This window comes from Crocodylus porosus, unplaced genomic scaffold, assembly GCF_001723895.1.
Source record: "Crocodylus porosus isolate Cpor-Errol unplaced genomic scaffold, CroPor_comp1, whole genome shotgun sequence".
Taxonomy (NCBI): domain Eukaryota; kingdom Metazoa; phylum Chordata; order Crocodylia; family Crocodylidae; genus Crocodylus; species Crocodylus porosus.
Window position 1 is genome coordinate 16,572,561 of NW_017728920.1, and position 22,445 is coordinate 16,595,005.

General features: G+C 42.8%; 1 protein-coding gene across 1 annotated transcript in view; it reads right to left on the minus strand.

Moving 5' to 3' along the window:
* CCDC6 (coiled-coil domain containing 6) overlaps window positions 1-22,439 on the minus strand; it is a gene marked incomplete at its 5' end in the record, with an annotated part of 81,510 nt that extends 59,071 nt beyond the window's left edge. The window contains one exon of the mRNA XM_019538621.1: window positions 22,266-22,439. Coding sequence (XP_019394166.1) covers window positions 22,266-22,439 — 174 coding nt within the window. The remainder of the gene's footprint in view (window positions 1-22,265) is intronic.
* Window positions 22,440-22,445: the final 6 nt, after the last annotated feature.

The window sequence follows — 22,445 nt, forward strand, 5'->3', positions numbered from 1 at the left end:
AGAGTAAACTGGATGCTTATCTTGCTGGGATCCTATGACCCCAGCTGACTTCCTGCCCTTTGGGCAGGGGGCTGGACTCGATCTCCCGAGGTCCCTTCCAGCCCTGATGTCTATGAAATCTTTCAGGTCACTGATGAAGATATTGAACAAAACCAGCCCCAGGACCAACCCCTGGGACACTCCATTTAATACCAGCTGCCAACTAGACACTGAGCTACCAATTACTATCTGAGCCTGACGATCCAGCCGGTTTTCTATCCTGCAGTCCATTCATCCTACTTGTACTCCCTTAGCTTGCCTGCAAGAATATTGAGAGAGACCATACCAAAAGCCCTGCTGAAGTCAAGGTATACCACATCCACTAGTCCTTCCCACATCCACAGAGCCAGTTATCTCATGATAGAAGACATTCAGGTTAGTTAGACATGACCTGCCCTTGGTGAATCCATGTTGACCATTTCTAATCACCTCCTGCAAGTGTTTTGAAATTAAACCTAAACAACCCCACAGCCAGTGCAAAAAAGTTGTTGAAAATACTGTTAGGTTCATCACTTATGTTGTACTTGTTGCTACGTACCATATTTTCTCACATGTAACACGCACCTTTCCCCCAAAAAGTGGACAGCACTTATTAAACAGGGAAGTAGATTATCTGTCAGAGATAGAAACACCCCGATTTGATGGGTGCCAGCTGTGGCATTACTATGACAACAGCTAACAGTCAACCGACTTAGTTGCTCACTTTTCTTCACTCCACAGGTGTTAATGATCAATTCTCCTTTCCAATAGTTCCACTAATCAAGTTAACTTTTCTTAGTTTTTGCTGTCTGCTAGCTGCTCCTGGGTTATCTCCTCCTGTTTCACAGCCCCTGGAGACTCTTTAGCTCTTTTAAAATATCACAGACCCACCACCCATGGATCAATTTTCAGTGGCAGTTAGGGTTTCAGCTTCTTAATTAAGCAAGAAGGCAAAGCAAGTCAGTTGAAAATTAGGCTTTGTTGCTGCTCTATGAAATCATAAGCCTGGAAAAGTATTTTCTTTAATTCTACCAAAAATAAGTTGTGAATTATATTTCAAGATATATTATATGCAGGAAAAACCAGTATCATGCACTGTTTGGGACTCCCTTCATATGTACAGATGTATGTATGTATACAGCACACAGTACAATGGAACTCAGAGTCCCCAACTGGAGCTGACAGTCATCACCATAACACAAATAAGAAACAGGATTCCACTGAGTGTTTTCACAGTGCAGTAGAAAAATTACTATAAAATATTTTCACTTATGCATGAATGCAAGTCAGCAGCAGAATATAAAAATCCTGAATCCTAAAGTCTGTGGTAGAGGCTCTTACTAACTACTTACTAACTAGACCCATTCTTACAAGTCAGTCCATCAGAACTCCTGAGAATTTATTTCTCTCTCTTTCCACCCCTACCCCCCACAACAGTTCAAATACCCTTGTCGGATATCAGAAAACCTGTGCCCAAACCAAATTTTCCTAGCCTAAAGGAAAACTGAATAGTTGCTTGTGCATCTGAAAGAGCAGGGTCCATCTAGCTGTCACGTTTACATAAATGTTCAGCTCTCTCAATTAGATGCCATTCTAGTGCAAGCTACCTAATGGATTTATTTATAAGCAGATGTTTAGAGCAGGCTTATTTTTTCTGCTGAATAAGCCAAGCCTGCTTTGTGAAGTAGCAAGGTACACAGTATCTTCAACTCTTGAAAGGATACAGTTTATTTTCTCTAAATGTAAAATAAAGTACAGCAGGTAAATTTTTCAAGTTTCATGCAAAAATAGGTATTCTTGATATTTGAATCAGAACCACTCCACTTAAATATATATTTAAATGAGGTGTTCTAAACATCACAGTAGATTCCTTAATAGTAACCTAGACTGGTACGTGTCCCACTTGCAAAAGTAAAGGCAGAAATGCTGGATTGGAAGTACTCCGCTACCACAAAGGTATGTACGGACATTCAAGGAGAATAGAGCAAGTTAAAAATGGCTGCCCAATCTACGGCAAGTTGAGATGAGGAGGGCTTGGAGGGACTGGGGAATCAAGCAGGGTTCAGGAGGAGAATTGGGGGGGGGATGGGGAAGATCAGGAGGAACTTGTGGGGTCAGGAGAGGCTTGAGGGAGTGTGGGGCTCTCTTCCCCTCCCACCCCCTGATGAACAACCCCCTGGGCAAATATTTGCCCCACATTCCTCTCCTTTCCCAACTAACTTCCTCAGCTCATGGCACAGGCAAATGCCAGTAAAACCAGCACCAGGTACAGCTTGAGAAAGGGGCATTTGGTGGGCTTGGGGAGGGAAGACAACTGGCTGGTCCACAGTGGGGAGGAGATGCTGTCTGTCTGGGGTTGGGGTTAGTGGCCAGGGGGCTAAAAATAGCCTAGTGCCAGGTGAGCAGGTAAGGAAGGCACTTCCCTGCAGCTAGGGCCAGCAGCTGGACTTTCCCAGCCCTGGGGCTGCATTGGACACTGTACAGAAGTTCAGTTAGATCGGTCTCATCTGACCTGATCCAAGTCAGACTACCTTCAAGGTACACTTAAGTTAGATGAAGTTGGCCATTTTTAGATCAATTTAACTGTCCTGAACTTCTGTACAGTTCTTGCTTTGATCCACATAACTACAGATCTAAATATAATGTCCACACCTGGGCAAACTAAGTTAGGTTGGATGGCCATTTTAATACTATCTAACCTCCCTCAACATCCGTATGTACCTAAAAATAAAATACACATGAAATGATTACTTTCCTCTTTGATGCTATCCAATAGAATATCTGAACTTACCTTCCATCAAGTAGAAGTGCAAGTTACATTTATCAGGATTCCCTGGCACTTAGAGAAATAAAGTGACAAGTTGGGGCAACCAAATGACAATATAAGTGAACAGAAAGCATATTAAAAATAGCATGAGAATAGGGACAAGATTTGTAATGGGAAGAAAAGAAAGAAAAAAGGAAGATCATGATATATTGACAAAAATCAGATGGCTATTTGGCTGACAAAAGATGAAGCCACTAGCTGGTGGTTATGTGCAATTATGATCCAATTCCTAATTTGACTTACAATTTATAAATAGGATGTTTTCAGAATAGCAAACATCCAATAATCAAATTATTTAAACACGGGTCCACATTTTGAGAATTTTTCCTGTCACAAAGATGGACATCAATTGGTTTAAAAACTCCCATCAATTCATACCTTGAAGGTAGTCTGACTTGGATCAGGTCAGATGAGACCGATCTAACTGAACTTCTGTACAGTTTCCAGTGCACCCCCAGGGCTGGGAAAGTCCAGCTGCTGGCCCTAGCTGCAGGGAAGTGCCTTCCCTACCTGCTCACCTGGCACTGGGCTATTTTTAGCCCCCTGGCCACTAAGCCCAACCCCAGACAGACAGCATCTCCTCCCCACTGTGGACCAGCCAGTTGTCTTCCCTCCCCAAGCCCACAAAACACCCCTTTCTCTGTAAATAACAGTGTTGCTTTCACACCACAATACTTCAGATTGCATGCAGGAGCTCAGTGGCTCTTCAGCGTCAGCAGCAACTGTAATACTAGACTTTGCCTTTGCTACTTGCTGTGCCAGGCAGAAGTGGCAGCCATTTTAGCAGAGCGTCTGCTTGCTTCTTTACTTCCCGGCTACTAAGGAGTAAAAAGAAATAAACTGACCTGCCCAAGACAAGCACCTCAATTTGGGAGAGGGGAGGGAGGTGCATGTGGTATACGAGTAAATATGGTATATCATTTACACCATGGTAACTGAGCAGAGTAGGTTTAAGTATAGCTTTTTATGTATTTTTCTAAGAGTTGAGTAAGGACTTTTAAGAGTGTACAGGAAAGTGACTTGTCTTTTTATAAAGAAACTTTAGTGTTTAAGCAAGTATATTTTATGATCATTTTCACAAACCAATTGCAAGTATCTGAATTATTTTAATATCAGATATACTTGAAGAGTTTAATGATTTCTGCTACTATCCGAAGCCAAAGACTTTCTGATAATGCTTCAAATGTGAAACATTTAATTGATTTAGTGTTAAGACATGCATCACGGATACGGCATTAAAGGATACATCTAGGTTACGAGTTCCCTTGAATGTTCCCCTATTAGAAGGCACTAGATCTATGAACACATATGTCTGATTTGTTGAATATAAAACAGCTACTGTTACAAATATTTCTAACACCATCCTTCAATAGGAAAGCTTCTGAAATTATTGTAAGTAATTAACAAATATTACTCAATCTCTTGCTATGTAATCATCTCTTGTGTTCTTTCATAGGGCTGTTTGAAACCACCATCTTACTGAGCAGTAAATAGCGATTTAACATGTAACCTTAATACGACACATTTATATCTTTAAAAATCCTCTACTGTTCTAAGAACTACACCAGAAGTTATAAACATCTCTCTGTAGTAATCCTTTGCTAATTATCAATTAAAAAGCAAAGCAAAAGGCAATTTAGGGTAGCCTGTGTATTTTTCTGGGTTACTGGTGAAGTTTTAAATTAACAGCCTAGTTTTAAATTAACAGCCTTAATTTACTATTCTTCAGTGCACAGAGATAATCTCAAAGTACTGTATTTGCCAGTTAATCAACACATGTTTAGCAAACACAAAGAATATCGTTTTTGTACAGGTCCTACATAAGGACCTCTATATCCAAATGACAAATTTAAACTTCTTTTCAATTCAGTTTGTCCCTCCACTAGATTACTAGTTTTAGGAAGGTCATATAAATGGCACTGTACCAAGAGTGCTGGGAGTGTACATTTCACTACATGACATACTAACAGAAAAATGAAGGGAACATACTGTGGAATCCATTACCGAAAAATTGGCAGGTTTAAATGCTATATAGCAAGCTCAGTGCAGTAATTTTAAAGTATTCCTGAAATATTTTGAATTCAGCTGTGTGATAGGCTCTGTCTGAGAAACACGCAACAATTGACAGATTTTTATCTGCCTGCTGTAACCTACCACCAAACTTAGAAGCATAGCACATGAGCTTGATCTGTGCAACGTCAGGTGCCAAGTGTAGAAAACTAATGTGTGAGCCCAAAACCCACCATACTTCTACTTTTTTCATTACTAAGATTCTCTCTTCCTTAAATCTGACAGACCATCACTTTTTCTTTTCCACATACCAAATCATCTCCTTGACAAATCTACTCCACTGTACTGACTAGCAAGCTACATTACTATACACTAAAGGTAAAGCTGTACATATAGAAAAGAGGGAAGGAAGCAGCAGTCAGCAAGCTAAATAACTGATCAAATAGTTAATTTATTAAAGGACTCCACCCACAGGAGTATATGTTTTGGTGCCAATAGGACTTAAGCCATGTTCCAAGCTTACCAACATCTGCTCAAAGCCAAGTCAACAACAAATGCTTAAGGGCAACTATACTGCCTGCCACAATTACTTCTTTGTTCCAAGACAGGTATATGCAAACACAAAGGAGAGAGAGAAGCTTTCCTAGTCCCTCTCATTTATACTTCATATAAATTCTTAAATCTCCTACATCAATATAATCCAATTCATCAATTTATTTTAGGATCTGGGTGTAATATTAAGGCATATTTCTTTCCTATTTCACAATCAGCTTTATACTTCACTAGTGTGCATATTAGTAGTCTAAGTATAATTCTGTTATACAGGATTTCTCTATGCAACAGTCCAGGCCTGGCTGTCCCTCAGTCTTTCAGTGGTGATCTGAGAGCAACTTTCAGGCATCAGATGTTTAAAGCCTTTACCTATCCCATGACAGAACTCCTCACTTCCTTAAGTGAGGCTAGGCCCTGGCCTCCAGCACCCTGTGTATCCACTAAACCGGGGCAGACAATTATTTCAGGCAGAGGGCCACTTACTGAGTTTTAGAAAGCCATCGAGGGCCACATGACAGGCAGCTAGGGGTAGATATATATTAATTTTCTAAATTTTTTAGGGGCCCTGCGGGCTGGATAGAATAGCCTGGCGGGCCGCATCCAGCTTGCAGGCCACATTTTGTCCACCCCTGCACTAAACTTACCCTTCAGGTTCAACCAGATTTGACATCTGAAGTCTTCCCTTTGGATGTCTGGCCACAAACAATCTTCTTGAAACTAAAGTGTCATTTACTAGTATAGTAGCTACAAGATATTTGGAGAACAACAACTTAACAAATTTTAAGATCTAGAACAGGGGATCCAAACTGTGGTACAGAAGCAAGGTGGTCCATCAATTCACTTCAGAACAATTTTTAAGAACATGACAAGGAAATCAGCAGAGCATTACAAGGACTTACTGCTCTACACAAGACTCTCTTAACAGATTACTTATTCCTGGATGTTAATTTAGGCAAACCTCACTTTTTTTCCCCAGATACCCACCAGCTTTATTTATTCTCCTGTGTGCACAGGCATTTTCTTACCCTGATAGCATAGATTATCTTAACCCTCAAGCTTGAAAAACTGCTGATTTTCAGTCAGACTTTTTTTCCTTTTCAACACAGAAATGAGACATTAAACATCCCAGTGTCCACCGAATCCATCTCTAGTTCTGGCATAAAAAAACAAACTTTGTTCACATTTCATGCTGATTTGTCTATCCTGGAATGGTTGCTACAAGCACAAACCCAGGGCTCTCCTCCTCACTAGCTCAATTAGGAAGAGGGAATAAAGTTGCTTTTTTCCGCAACTTGCATCTACTCCAGTAATAGATCTAGTATTACTAACTGCAATAGCCTTTTTATGTACCCCAGATAAGGAAGAAATTGTTTAAAAGAAAAAGGAAGTCTGATGCTGAAGATAAACATCACAGAAGGAGAACAAGAATGAGCCTGTCCCTTACCCAGATTTCAGGGTACACAAATCTAGTTGCTCACATGTCAAAATCTGTAAAGTCAGGTTAATTATTTATTGAAAGACTGGAAAGCAAATCATGTAGCAACATCCCAATGCTTTTATTACACTTTCCTCTCTCTCTCTCTGCCCACAAGGTAGAGCCTGTTCTAGAGAACTGCACGTCAACATTCATATAGTAAGGCTGGCATCAGCCACCTTACATCCTACAGGCCAGATCCAGGCCAACTGATTCCATCTGGCCTAAAACTCCACTATGCCTATAGCCAGGGAATGTCAGTGGCAGTTTAGTAGCTGGGGAAATTGGTTACAATGGTGGCCAGGTTGCAACTAGCAACCTACCTTCAGACTGACCTGTTTTATTTGGCTGCCACTCCTGGGGCCCCCTCTACACGTGCAAAAGAAGAAAAGGCATAAAAAGGTAAAAGGAGAAAAGGTGTGATGGAAATCTAATGCACAATTCACACAATCGCACCTCTTACCATGCCATACTGCATGGCAGGAGGCACAACTGTGGGATCACACATTAGATCCCATGGCAAACTGTTGCTGGTGCAAGAGAAGCCCAAGCCTGGGCAACTCATGCACCGGCAAGAAGCAGGTTCCTACAGCTGGGAGCCCCGTGCACCCCAGTTAAGGGGCTCACCATGGACCCCCAAGGCCAAAGGATCACCGCAGGGATGATCCTCCAATCCCAGGGGTTCCCTCACACCCTGGAGCCCTAGAGATTGCAGAGGCTGTGATTTATAGGACTGGGGTGGGGAGTGGAATGTGTGAAACCCCTGAACCCTGGGGATCGTAGCTGCCACAATCCCTAGGGCTTGGAGGTTTCTCACTGGGCATAGTGCACTCCTGCAGCTAGAAGCCCCATCAGCTGACTGGGATCCCAGCATCAGGGGAGGCCCTGCTACACATGCAAATTAAAGCTTGATAGTAGCCAGCTATAAAACTAGTACACATTTTCAAGATCTAACTTTATAGCTGGTTGGATCTTTTGCTACTCTGCAGGTGTAGTCAGTCTCCAGGTAACTGCACAATTAACTAGTTTATTGCACGATGCCTGTAACATGTAAAGGGGGCCTAAGAGGTTAATGACCCCTGTGATAAGGGAGCTCTGCAGTCTTATATGTGAGATATAACCCATTCATCTAAGTCATTCAAGGGTCAACGCTTCTCTCAAACACTCTAAAAGGGAATTTCTTTTGAAGGACTTTGACCTTCCAAGAGCCCATATTAAATATACCATCAATCCCCATATAACTCAGATATCCAGCTAACTTTGTGACAGGAATTTATTTCATTCAATAAGCACCTAATAGCTAGTGGTGAAACACTGCAAAAACATTTTTGCAAAACACTTAATTCTTCACTTTTGCAGTCTGCTACAAGAACAGCGCCAGAAAATGGCGATCCCAATGGACTGCAAAAAGAGAGGAGACACAAATCATATGAGGAAGAAGAACAAATGCTACAGGGCTTAAAAATTCTTCAATGCAATTGTTTTGTCGCAAGCATTTTTCTCATTAAGAATCACTGGTGGTATTTATATGAAACAGACAAAAATCAGTGGGTAACTCATTCATCTAGGAAAAGTTTAAAATATTCTGCTGGGCATCATCACTGAGAAATACAACAAATGAAATATTCTGCAAAGGTTTTAGCTATCTAGAAATAAACAGAAACATATTTTTGGGCAGTTTTATAGAAAACAAAACTTTTCAACAGTATCGAAATAGCTGAATATAGAAAGATTAAATCTTCAGTATCGTCCGAGTCACAGTAGGCAACCCCCAGCACATGCCAACATCCTGCCCATCCACTGAGGTTGTGGGTGTTTCTGGCACTCTGCCCAAAAACGCTGCCAACTCCTAGTCCAAGTGATACTACAACTACCTGAATGCTTATCCAGAATTAAAAATAATGCACTATGTTCAAACTTTGAATACAAAGCTGCAAAACCGTAGTGATTTCTTTTTGAAAAAAATGTACATGGAAAAAAATAAAAAATTATACTTGAACATTCTTCCCCAGTAAAATTACATTTGTAGTTTTGTAATTAGCTATAGGAATCCAAGGATTAAAATGCAAGGGGGAGGGGGTGGGGAAAGAGAATGAAAGAAACAAACCATCATAACTTACCATAAATGGCAATTAGCTTGAACTGGTTTTGTTTTGCCTTCCCCGCCCTCTTTTAATATAAGAAGTACAACAGTATTACCATGAGTTTTAGTGAGATCTAATGGATAAAGAGCAGGGCTTTGGGCAGGTCCCATCATCTCTGTACCTCAGCTTCTCACCTATAAAATGATAAGATTTCGTCTTTCAATTATCTACTGATATAAAGTATAATGTAAGAGCTAGGTATTGTTCACTACCGAAAAGCAACCCTAAAGGCATAACAAGTGTTAGTTTTGATAGACAGCATCATTTGTCAAAACCATTATTCTAGGTATTTAACCATATGAAGTTTTTTGTTTTTATTGCAAGGAGAGACACATACACCTAAAATAACACAATTTTTTTCTAAGGGTCACTTCAAACTGTAGGGAGAAGTTACCCCTTCCTATCACCTTATTCCAACTTTTTAATCAATTTCGCCCTGTTCCTCAGTTTCTAAACTTTTTCCACCTCACTTCTGTCCATCTGCGAGCATCCCAGAAGATCCCTTTTTCCTATATGCCCTTTTTTAGTTCCTTAACTCATTTTCAGTGACCAGCTTTTAGCCAATAAAATAAGATGACTCGCTTCCAGGAATCCAGATTTTACGTTTGCTGAAGAAAAACATAGATTTCCCCCTTTAAAGGGGAAGATCACATATTTCTCCTTTAAAGGAAAAAAAACACCATGGGAAACTGTGGGTTTCCCCATGCAGGTTGGTAGCCTTCCAGCCTGCTAGGGGCTGCTTGGGCGCACCATGTACATGCGCATACACGTGCATGTGGAAGCCAGGCAGCAGTGGATAACAGCACCTCCAGGCAAGTCTATGGAGACAGGGCACAGGCGATGCAGCAGTAGGGCACAGGTGACTGGGGGGGGGGGGGGCACACTCCCCCCCCTCCAGTTTTTTACACTCACAGCATGGCAAGGGGCTACAGCTGAGCTAGACCAGCTCCAGGCAGCAACCACCTCCATGGCCCAGCAGGCAGCACCCAGAGCCAAGGGAGCTCTGTACTGACATAGCCACCTAGGTGAGGTGCAATGGTGGGGGTGTGGAGTTGTGTCCCCACTGTTACTGGATGGGCAGGAAACACCTCACCTTGGCAGCCATAGTGGCATGGCACTCCCTCCTGTGCCAGGTCCTGCCCACTGGGACATAGAAGGAGCCGGTCCGGCCCAGCTGCAGCCCTGAGCCCTACCATGGGCACAGAAATCTGGTGGGGGGGGGCACATAGCCCCCCCACATATCACCTTTGCCCACACACACACCCACCCCCTTCCCCACATATGGGGGGGCTGGGGGCAGCAGATCAGGCGTGAAGGGCACCAGCAGTAATGGGGGGACTGTGGGTCAGGAGTGAGAGGCACCAGCAGGGCTGGGAGGGCTGTAGCTTGGGAGTGAGGGGCAATGGCAAGGGGAGAGGCATGGCACTGGCATATCAGGGCTGCTCAGCACCACAAAGCAGCGGGGGGGGGGAAACAGTGCCAGCTGGGCCTGGTGTCCTGGTGAGTAAAGGAGGCAGGGGGAGCTCTGATTTTCTATGGTAAAAAACAAAATTGAACACCAAAATGTATAGGTATTTAGAATGTATTTTATTATAATGATTAAGGCACTGGTAGGCTTCCAAACTGGTTTAAAACTGTAAATATATCAATAAAACATTGTGTTCAACTGATACCTAGGTATAAGTATAGGTGAGTTTCATTTTAACAACAGAAAAACATGGATTTTGGGGGTTTTACCAGAGAATTTAGGATATTTAAACTGAAAAAACCAGGAGAGCCTGCCTAAGGGGGAAAGCCCTGTTCCTTCTAAATTGCTCCCAGTCCTAAGAGCAGAAAGCCACACTTATATATTCTGCCATTACACTCCCCCTCCTTTCTCCTCGACCTTTTTGATTTCCTTTCTTGTTACAGACCATCTTTGTTTCCCTACCTTCCAGCTTAACAAACAAGATGAGATGATATCCCTAAGGTGTCCTAGCAAGAAATTTTATCCCATGCATTTCAGTGCTCTTCAAGTTTCTCCCAGAAGTTCTACCTTATTGCATTCTGTGCAATGCAAAGTGAAATTAAAGTCACTTGTTGGGAGTCATCTTGCAGTCAGCCATGCATACAACCTAATAACAGCACGAGCAGCAAAAGAACAGACAGAACAAGCAAAGAAAGCAAGACATCAGAAAACAAATGGACTCTGCTTTGTCTTGTCCTGTACAGTCGAAAGGGACCTTAACAGATCATCAAGTCCGACCCCCTGCCCTGGTCAGGAACAAGTGCTGGGATCATAATATCCCAGCCAGATATCTATCCAACCTGCTCTTGAAGACCCCCAAGATAGGAGAGAGCACCACTTCCCTTGGGAGTCCATTCCAGAGCCTGGCAGGCCTAACCGTAAAGTAATGCCTCCTGATATCAAGCCTGAACCTACTCTCAATCAATTTGTGGCCATTTTTCCTTGTTATCCCAGGTGGTGAAGCACGCGGGGAGCAGATCACACCTCTGCTCCAGGCCTAGAATCAGGCTCTGGCCTTGTGCTGTCACCACTCTACTATCTCAATCCCAGCCCCAGGCCTGCCCATCCATCCTGCTCCCAGTCACCACTTCCTGCCCATCTAAAGCCCCATCTCATCCAGGCCAGTCTTCATGGAGACCCCAGGATCACTGAGTGGTGACAGCATGAGGCTCCCAGGTCAGAGCTGTGATTTACTTCTTTCATGGCCCTGCCTGTAGAACTGGTACCCATTGCAGGGGCATAAAGGGAGCGGACTGCAGTTCTGCCTCAGGCCCCATGCTGAAACCACCCAGCAATCCCAATCCCAGCCCCTGCTCCCAGACCCCACCTGCCTGTCCCACTCCCAGATGCCAGTCCCAGCCTGCCTGTTATGCCATCTGAGTGATACATATATAGCACTTGCTTTTTGTGAACTCAAGTTCACTTTATCCAAATTGTTAGGTGTCACTGTGGAAGACAAACCAAGTCTAGTGTAGTTGTCCACAGAAGTCTAGTGAAATCCAGCTTAGTCTAGACAAAAAGCAATTGTAAAAAAATAGGACAGAAACTTCAAAACATGTGTTATGAAGTTCCACTGCATAAGCCCTGCTTACCCAACCCAAAAGTCCCCATCAGGTCAAAGTTAGAGTATAAACTGGATCTAGCCAAGTAAAGCAGCAGCTTATTGGCATTTCCAATGTGATGGAAGAACCAGGCCCCCGGTCTTCACTTTAAGGCACTCTGAAAAAACAAGAAGAGAGCAGAATAGGAAGAATGCCACTTTTGACACAAGAAACCCAAGTGCCAGGTAACTATAAGCTAGTTATCCTGATGCCAACTCAGAGAAAGTACCAGAAAGCTCATAGTGAATTTCATTAGTAAAGAATTATTGGACAGAAATATAATTCATTTCAGTTAGCATAATTTTATGGAAAACAGGTCCTGGCACAACTTTATTCTTTGACAAATTTTAGTGAATAAAAAAGCTGTATAGATGGCCTTGGACTATTCACTATTTTCATCAGTGACTGGACAATATAAAATCAGTGCAGTTGAGGGCTCCAAGTGGTACACAGATTTTCTGAACAGTAAAAAAAAAATTAAAACAGAGCAGTCACACATAGCAGACGATCACTTGGTACACTGAGACCTTTTAAACTAAGTGAATAATACTAGGAAATGCAAAAAACCTATGCAAATAGGTTTGCCACATGGGAAAAAAGGCCAAAAATTTACCCAGGGATTTTTATACAGCAGTAGCGAGTAAGGAGTGTCTGTATATGGCATTCCTGTGACATCCTAGGAAAGACTGCATTGCTGGTGTCCTTATTTCAATAAGTATGTGGGAAACCTAGCAAGGTGAAAGAGAAACACCACAAAAGTGACTTAGGGACTGGAGGAAAAAAAAAAAAAAGAATAAAAGCTTATTCTGTGCAGTTTTTCATTAAAAAAAAAATCAAGAGCATGTAAATAACATTATGGGGAGAAAGGAACTTCTTAATCTAGTAGCAAAAGGCATAACAAGATCTAATGCCTCGATAGTAAAATGACTACATTAAACGGGAAATAAGGCATATTAACTTTTAACAATGAGAATGATTAGCCACTGGAACAAGCTACTGTAGTAAGTGATGGATCCTCTATGCCTCAGCGTCTTCAAATACAGATAGAATGCCTTGAGCCAAATAAGTTATTCGGTTTAATATAGAGATAACTGGCTGAAATTTAAGGGTCTGTGACAAAAATGAGATTAGATTGGTTAATGATGTAATGGGATTATTTGTAAATATCTGAGTAATTTTCTATGTAAAAAAGAAACAACTTACAAATTAAACAGCAGCTATATTATTTGGATGCCCACAGAGAAACTTACGGCAAAACATAATTTCTCTGTCAGATTAATCTACTTCTAAATATGAAGTATACAAAATGTCAACATAATTCTGAGAGAAATGCTCCTGCAGTTCTTGAAGGCAAGTTTTTTTTCCACTGTATTTCTCCAATACACTCCAACAGTAGTAGAGTGTTACCACAACACTGGCAATACCTTCCTCTGGGAACTTAATGCACCAGAGACTGATTAGAGCTACTGAATGTAAACAGACAATAAATGCACTCAATTCTTCCATTGTTAAAGTTTGCCAACAATGCAGCTAGTGGTACTGTTCTTACCACAGCTATATAAAGGCTAAAAATCTAATATTACTAAAGCTTTTTCTACATAAGGTTTAATAAAATATCCACACAATTTAAACAAGGAGAAGTGTAAAAATAAGGAAGTAAAACCTCTTGCATATTTGTCTGCTTTTCCTGAACAATTTATGAAAGGAAAATTCAGTTGCGGTAAAACTGGCAGCCTATCGTTAATACAAAAACAGACCCTTACTCTCAAAAGTGGGCACAAACAGAATGATTCTTTGTGGCAATTTTTTACATTAACCTAATTTTCTCTCTCAAGTTTTCCAAGTTATTTCTTCCAGCAAACTACCGCAAGCTTACTTTACAAATACTCTGGAAGTATTTATTGCAACTGTAGCAAACTACAGCTTGAGCCACAGTGCAGCCAGGTAGGTGTTATAAAAGATTGCCTACATAATCCTTTATCCTACAGCCAAAAAGAGCCAAGCAGTACAAAACTGCATCCCAATCCATTTTCATATAAACTATATTAAAATGCCAAGGTTTACAAATACATACAAAAATCAGTCGCCTGAAATAAAATTGGAAATGAAGATTTAACGAACAGCCTGGTCTACTGACTTCCAAATACATTTTAAGCGGCAGCATATCCCCAAATTTTGACCACTTGTGTATTTCTTTTTATTTCTGCGACCTCCCACCATTTATAATTGGTTTCTTTCCTTTCCACCTTTCCTCCCATACATACTGAGCACTCTAACACCTGCTTTTTTGTTTTCTTCTGACCACCTTACCTCCCTCCCAAATTAAAAAAGCCTACAAAAAGTCTAAAATCTACAAAAGTCTAAAAAAGAAGAGACATGTTGTTCAAAGCATATTTTCACAGTATTTACACAAAACTGAATACCCATTCACTTCACTAAGCTTTAACCATTTGGGATTAAATTTTCCATGCCAATCTGACATACCTGCTTGTCATCCCTCCCCACCAGCAAAAATAGTTCAATTCCATCAATAGGAAAAGTGGTAAAAGGGCTTAACAACCTCCTTGGCTCAACAGGGAACTCATGGACTTCCTACATCTAAAAAGAGAGGCATATAATGGATGGAGGACAGGAAACACCACTAAGGAGAAGTATACAGCACTGGTTCGCACCTACAGGGAGTAAACTAGAAAAGCCAAGGCTGCAATTCAACTCCAACTACCTTCAAGCATCAAGGACAATAAAAAGTCCTTTTTCAGATATGTGGGGAGTCTAAAGAGAAACAAGGGCAAGACTGACCCCTTCTAAACCAGCTGGGGCAGCTGACTAGTGACATGCAGGAAAAAGCCAGTCTGCTTAATAATTACTTTGCATCAGTTTTTCATGAGCCCAAAGGGACCACCCTGCTGAACATGATGCAGGATGACCAGGGTGAAGATGAATATATGCCCACAATTGCTGTGGATTTTCTGAGGGACCATCTTGAGAGGCTGGACCCTCATAAATCAGCTGGTCTGGATAGGTTACACCCACGAGTGGTAAAGGAACTGGCAGACTTCATAGTGCAGCCACTGGCAAGGATATTCGAGAACTCGTGGCACTTGGGCAAAGTAGCTAAAGATTGGAAGAGGGCCAATGTGGTGCCTATCTTCAAGAAAAGGAGGAAAGATGACCTGGGAAACTACAGGCCAATCAGTTTGACCTGAATCCCTGAGAAGATTTTGGAAAAAATTATCAGAGAAACCATTCCTGACAGGCTAACAGAAGGCAACATTCTGAGAGATGGCCAGCACGGGGCTGTTGCAGGTAGGCCTTGCTTGACCAATCTTATTTCCTTCTATAACTAGGTGACGTATCACCTAGATAAAAGGGAAGAGGTTGATGTCACATATTTGGACTTTAAAAAGCCTTTGACCTGGTGTCCCATGATGTCCTCAGGGAAAAATTAGGCAACTGCAGCCTCGACTACTCCACAGTCTGAAGGCTGGTGAACTGGCTCCGAGGTTGGACCCAGAGAGTGGTGTAGTTGACAGAACCAAATCAACATAGCACCCAGTGATTAGTGGTGTCCCCCAAGTCTCTGTTCTCGGACCTGCACTCTTTAATGTCTTCATAAACTATCTGGACACTGGTGCCAAAAGCAGACTGGCCAAGTTCACTGATAACACCAAACTTTGCAGAAGAGTCTCTACACCTGAGGATAGACTGGTGATCCAGGCCGACCTTGGTAGGCTTGCAAGGTGGGCAGATGAAAACCTGATGGCATTCAATACAGAGAAATGCAAGCTGCTCCACCTTGGGGGAAATAAAACCACATCACACTTTTAGGCTGGGCAACGCTACACTTGCTAGCACCACGACCGAAAGTCTTGGGGGTCACGATGAACCACAAAATGAATATGAGCCACCAATGCAATACTGCAGCTAGCAAAGCAAACAAAACCCTGGCTTGCATCTACCAATGCATCTCAAGCAAAACCCAGGAAGTCATCCTCCCACTGTACTTGGCCTTTCTGTTGTCAATTGGATAACTTAGGTGTAACTATTTGTAGAATTAGGATAAAATATAGCAGCATGGCATACAGCCACTCACTTTAAAACAAAACAGTGTTAACCCTGAAAAGCTATTTAAATTTTCCCTGAATTGTTACATAAACCTGTACACATCCAGGCCAAAACCTTTAAAACCATAAGCCAAAATTTAGCAATCTGTATTTAGGCCCCAAGGAACAGTATCATTCTTAGGTCAAAAGACCATTCAGAACCCAACTCCCACTCATCTGCACCTAATATCTCCCCTGCCACCACAAAATTAACCACACACACAAACAAGAGCCTATGCCACTCTGTTCCTACCTGTTAAACAATTCCCCAAACTGTACACATTAATGCTGACATTAACACTGAAATAAACAAGAAGACAGCCATACTAATACTTAACACCACTAAATAGATTCATAAATGTAGGGTCGAAAGGGACCTGAGTAGATCATCAAGTCTGACCCCCCACCCTGAGCAGGAGTGAATACTGGGCCCCAGCTAGGTAATTATCAAGCCTCCTCTTAAAGACCCCCAAGGTAGGAGCCAGCACCATTTCCCTTGGAAGTTGCTACAGATCCTAGCCACCCTGACTGTGAAGTAGTGCCTTCTAATGTCCAGCCTGAACCTACTCACAAACAACTTATGGCCACTATTCCTTGTTACTCCGGGAAGTGCTTGGGGGAACAGGGTCTCTCCCATTCTCCGCTGGTCCCCCCTGTTAAGTTTATAGACAGCCACCAGGTCCCCTCTCAGCCTTCTCTTGTGAAGCCTGAACAGGTTCAGGTCCCACTGCCTCTCCTCGTAGGGTCTGCCCTGCTGTCCCTGGATCATGCAAATGGCCCTCCTCTGGACCCTCCTGACGCTGGCCACATCCCTCCTAAAGCACAGTGTCCAGAACTGGATGCAGTACTCCAACTGCAGCCTGACCAATGTCGTATAGAGGGGAAGGATCACCTCCTTGGCCCTGCTTGTGATGCATCTGCAGCCTTACTGACCACGTCCTCACATTGGCAGCCTGTGTTCATTCTGGAATCAATAATGATGCCAAGATCCCTTTCTGCCTCTGTGCTGACAAGAAGGGAGTTCCCCAGCCTATAGGTATGCTGCTGTTTTTTACTGCCCAAGTGCAGTACCTTACACTTGTCACAACTGACTCCCATCCTATTTTCATTTGCCCACCCCTGTAACCTGTCCAGGTCCAGTTGTATTCTGTCCCTCCCTTCAAGCGTGCTCACCTCGCCCCAAAACTTGGTGTCGTCAGCAAATCTGAACAGGGTGGTTTTCACCCCCTCATCCAAATCGCTAATAAAGAAACTGAACAGTATGGGTCTGAAGAACAAGCCCTGGGGGACTCCACCATCCACATCCCTCCAGGTCGAATGTGATCTGTCCACCGCCACTCTCTGGGTGTGGCCCCTCAGCTAAATTTGTGATCCATCTGACTGTGCAGGCATCAAAGCCACAGTCGCCTAGCTTTTTAAAGAGAATGGGGTGGGAGACGGTGTCAAAGGCTGTCCTGAAGTCGAGAAAAACTACATCCACCGCGACACCTGTGTCCAATGATCTTGTGACCCGACCAGGTTGCCTCAGCTACGACCCCCTTCCATGGCAGGAAAGAGTACTGGGGTCAAACAACCCCAGCAAGGTGTTTGTCTAGCCTTGTCTTAAAGACCCCCAAGGTAGGAACCAGCAGCACTTCTCTTGGAAGTTGGTTCCAGATTCTAGCCACCCTGACAGTGAAGCAGCACCTCCTGACGTCTAATCTGAATCTACCCTGTGCGAGCTTGTGACCGTTAATTCTAGTCACTCCTGGTAGTGCTCGGGGGAACAGGGACTCCCCCAATGCCTGCTGGTCCCCTCTGACTAGTTTGTAACAGGCCACTAGATCCCCCTTCAGCCTGTGAGAGACAGTGCCGAAGGCCTTCCTAAAGTCCAGAAAGACTATGTCCACTGCTACCCCTGCATCTAAGGATTTGGTGACCCAGTCATAGAAGGCCACCAGGTTGTTCTGACAGGACCTGCCTCTAATTAACCCATGTTGGCGTGATGGAGGTATACTCCTCTTTGGTGATGGCCCTTCCTTTCTACTGGGTGTACGCCTCCCTTTTGGCTTTCAGGTGTTCCTAAATGCCTTTGGCGAACCAGGGGGGGCTTTTGAGCACTCTTGCCCCTTTTGATTCTTATTGGAAGTGTCACCGCCTGGGCTCGGAAGATCGTCTTCTTAAGGAATGACCACTTGTCTTGGACACCCAGCTCCCCTACCCTCCAGGACCTCAGTGCCCCTCCTACCAATCTTCTTAACTTGTTGAAGTTGGCCCTCTTAAAGTCAAGGTCTACTGCCTTGCAGCAGGCCCTTGACACCCTGTGCTAGATGGTGAATTCCAGTAGACAGGAAAGAGCAAAAAAAATTCAGGCTTGCCAAACAGAAAACAAAAAAGGCAGAGTTATCAAGTTATCATTAATGCAAAGGTGTGTGTAACGCACACCCACAGACGCATGAATGACGCTTGTCCCTAGCAGCTGAGCGTGGCAGTACACCTCCTATGAAAAGGAGGGCAACCATCTGCAGGCAGTCAGTGATTGCTGCTGGCTGCCGACACCAGCAGCTCACCACCCTCCCCCCCACCAGTGCTGGCAGCATCTGTGGGAGCTCCCCACTTACCACCACAGCACTCTTGCCGCCATGTTCCCCCAGCCGCTGGGGGACAAGCATTGTTCATCCGTCTGTTGGTACATTACACACGCCTTTTCACTAATGTAACTTCTAATATTTAAGTTTCCTGTATTATTTCCATTCAAATGAATTCTGCTTCATTAATGATAAAAATAAAAGCTGATCCATGACATCACTGCCATAGCTAACACAGGCTTACAACCACAGGTTACATTTCGTGGAACTAAATACATGGAAGTATTTTCTTTAGTGTTGCTGTATACAAGAGGTGTAGGAGAAGAGCTGCTTTTCACCCATCTTCCAAGTACAACAATTACTTACTTGTGACTCCAAATCACTTTTAATTTTCTCTAACAAATTGTGACCAATCACTTCCAGTCTAGAGTAACAGGGCATGGTATATTTCGACTATAAATGTGTTATAAAAGGATTGTATAAAGTATGGCACAGTCTTGAAAAGTTATGTTTTATGATGATCCAAAACACTACAATTCTGCATTTTTTTTAAAAAAAGGAGACATAATAAGTGACAGCTTGCAGGCCACTGTTAATGCTGACAGGCTGAAAAGGGCAAAATATGTCTAAGGAGCAGACAGTATAAATAGAAAGCTCTACTACATGTCTATAATTTCAATTGCAAGGTTCCAATTGAAAAAAACATTCTTATACCTTCTCCAAGGCCTCTACCTCCTTACTGATTTTATTTTCCTAATCACCTCTACTTTTTTCAGCTTCAGCAGTTAATTCAAGCAACTGACTATACTCTGGGTTTTTTTGCTTCAAGCTCACCATTATGTTGCCTCATTCTATTTTCAGTATTACAAACGGTGTGTTTTACTGTCCAAACCACTTCTAAGAGCTAATTCAACAAAGATTCTTCTAAAGATGTTGATCTACCAGCCAACCCACAGGTTGCTATAGAAATGTTGCACCTTTTCTCCATTCCTCTGAGATCTTGTAAAAAGATCTCCGTTACTGGACTACAGACTTGAACAAAAATAGCACCCATTTATGAATCAACGTATGATTAGTATCTAAACTAGTCAGCCCCCAAAGTAAACTTCAGAGAATATTTTATGGAAATTAGACGTTCTGTACTTATTATCTTTAGAAATTGTTCAGTGACATGTCTTGAAGTCCTGATGAATATCTTTCCTCACTGCAAAGTCAAAAAGGATTTCCAATTGACAAGATCCCCAACCCCTGATAACAGGGCCAGAAGACATTATTGCTACCTTACAAAAAGCACAACATGTACATTTCAGCTAATACTTGATAAGTGAACATTTCTACAACTAACACTATTTTTGTCAGTCTCGAATAAATTACTACGGTAACTACATTTCAGGCACTTTTCAAGCCTATGTTCTTCTAAAACAGTGGTTCACAACCCTTCTAAGCTGGGGCACCCATCCAAAAATTCAAACTCTTAGTTTTCACTCATTTTTGACTACAGAAAAATACTAAAGCAATTCTTCTGTTGCAAATTACACAGCTCAAAATGTTTTGAACACTATGGATTCTTATTTGAAATCTTTAGGTTAAACTTTTCAATCAGGTTTGCACACCTACTAACATTCTGTGGTACCCTTGAAAAGAAAGTAAAATACCCCAGGGTGCCACGGCATCCGGGTTAAGACTCACTGTGCTAAACATCTGAATACCTATTGGGGGAACAAAAGAGGTTCCTCATGATTGGTTCCAGACCCTCACCAAGACCCACCAGATCTAACAGCCTATATGTCATTACTACCAATAAGATGTGAAGTTATTACCAGTAAAACGATGATTATAGTTGGAAAAAAGCTAGATCTGACAGTAAATGCTTACAACAGACTTTGCATTCTAAGAGAATGACAGTGTATACCAACACCTAGCTATCTGAGTAAAGATATGTAGGATCCAACTTAATTTCAACTGTCACAACTTTTATCACAAGTATAAAAAAACCTGCATATTAGCTCAGAACTTAAAATACTATAACCTAACTAGGCATACCAAGCTATTTACCTAAAAGCACTTAAATATGAATATCAAGAACACTTATGGAAAATAAATTTGTCAATATATTTATAGCCCCATCAGATAATCCAAGGGGCTAATAGATTTCTTTTTTTTCCTGCCTTAAGGTTCATAAATCACTCGCCCTACCTCTCACAGGCCAAATCAAAGGGCTTCATACATTTTTAAAATTATTATTCTAAGGTTAACAATGCCCTTATATGTTACTTAAAAGGGTACTCAACTTTTATACAATTCAGTACTTGGGCTTCCATGTCTGCCACAATACTGTAAAAATTCTTCTTTTAAAACACTACTGAAATGAAGGAACAAGCTTTTCTAGTCTTATTTTAAATGAGCTCCCAAGCAATCTATTCAAGTTAACTGGACAGCAAACACACAAACATGTACTAGTATTAGTATGAGAAAGTTTGCAGTTTACTACCACTTGCCGCTCACATTTGGTGCTGATAAAAGCAGGGTATGAAAAACTATAACTTGCACTGGAATGGAAGATAGTTTGAGGATCAGCATGTCATACCCTGCCTGAAGGGTTTTGTGAAATCCCTAGTCTTATTCTTTGCACAAAATTCCCAGAGACTTCCTTTCCATTAAAATGATTTTATACTATCTACCTTAGACAACTGACAAGTGTGACCTTGTTAACATGAAAAGCTGTACTGGCAAAATCTCAGATATTACCGCAAAATTAAGCACTTATTCTTTAATAGCCATCCTGAAGAAATCACCAATTTTGTTCCCCTGTTTGATTTAATCACATCTAATCATATTCGCACAGCATCTGGGGGTGGTTTAGGAAGTTGTCTACACCAGCCACTCTCAACCAGAGGTCCATGTAATGCCTGCCCTGTAGTATGTGTACTACATAACAAACCTACAACATTAAAAGTCTCTGCCAAGCTCGTATCTCCCCAAGTTCCTTGCAATAGGAGAACTGCTCTGATATTTTCTTGTAGGCAAAGAAACACCAAGCATTGGCATTTTCACAGGAACTGCCTTCAATCTAAAACAAGGTTGAGAGCTGCTGACCTGAGCAGGTGGGGCCCCAGTGCTATTTTTGGCCCCTGCTTTTAAAGGCGAAAAAGAAGAACCAATTTTACAGGAGACAGGCCAGGTCCAGGGCAGCTTTCTTAGAGCTGCTCGAGGAGATCTAGTCGGCAGAGGCAGCAGACCCCGGGCAGGGGCAGCGCGGGACTGGGACCCAGAACCGCCCCGGGCCGCGGGAAGGAGGGGGAAGGATCCTGGGGGAGCCCAAACACCCCGCGGTTTCCGGCCCCGCCCGGCACCTGGGCCCAGCCGCCCCGCCCCGCCCCGCTCAGCGCGCCCTAAGGCTCCTTCGGCGCCCCCAGCGCGCGGGAAGGCGTCGCCCGCCTCGCGGCCCTGCCGGGCACTCACGATGGTGACGCTGGCCTTGCGTAGGTCGCGGTTCTCCTCCTGCAGCGCCTTGCACTTGAGTTTGTAGGTCTCCAGCTCGATCTTGAGTACCTTGTTTTCCTGCTGCAGCGAAGCCAGGCGGTTCGTCAGCTCCTCCAGCCGGAACGGCGAGATCACGATGCCGCCCGGCTTCCCCCCGCC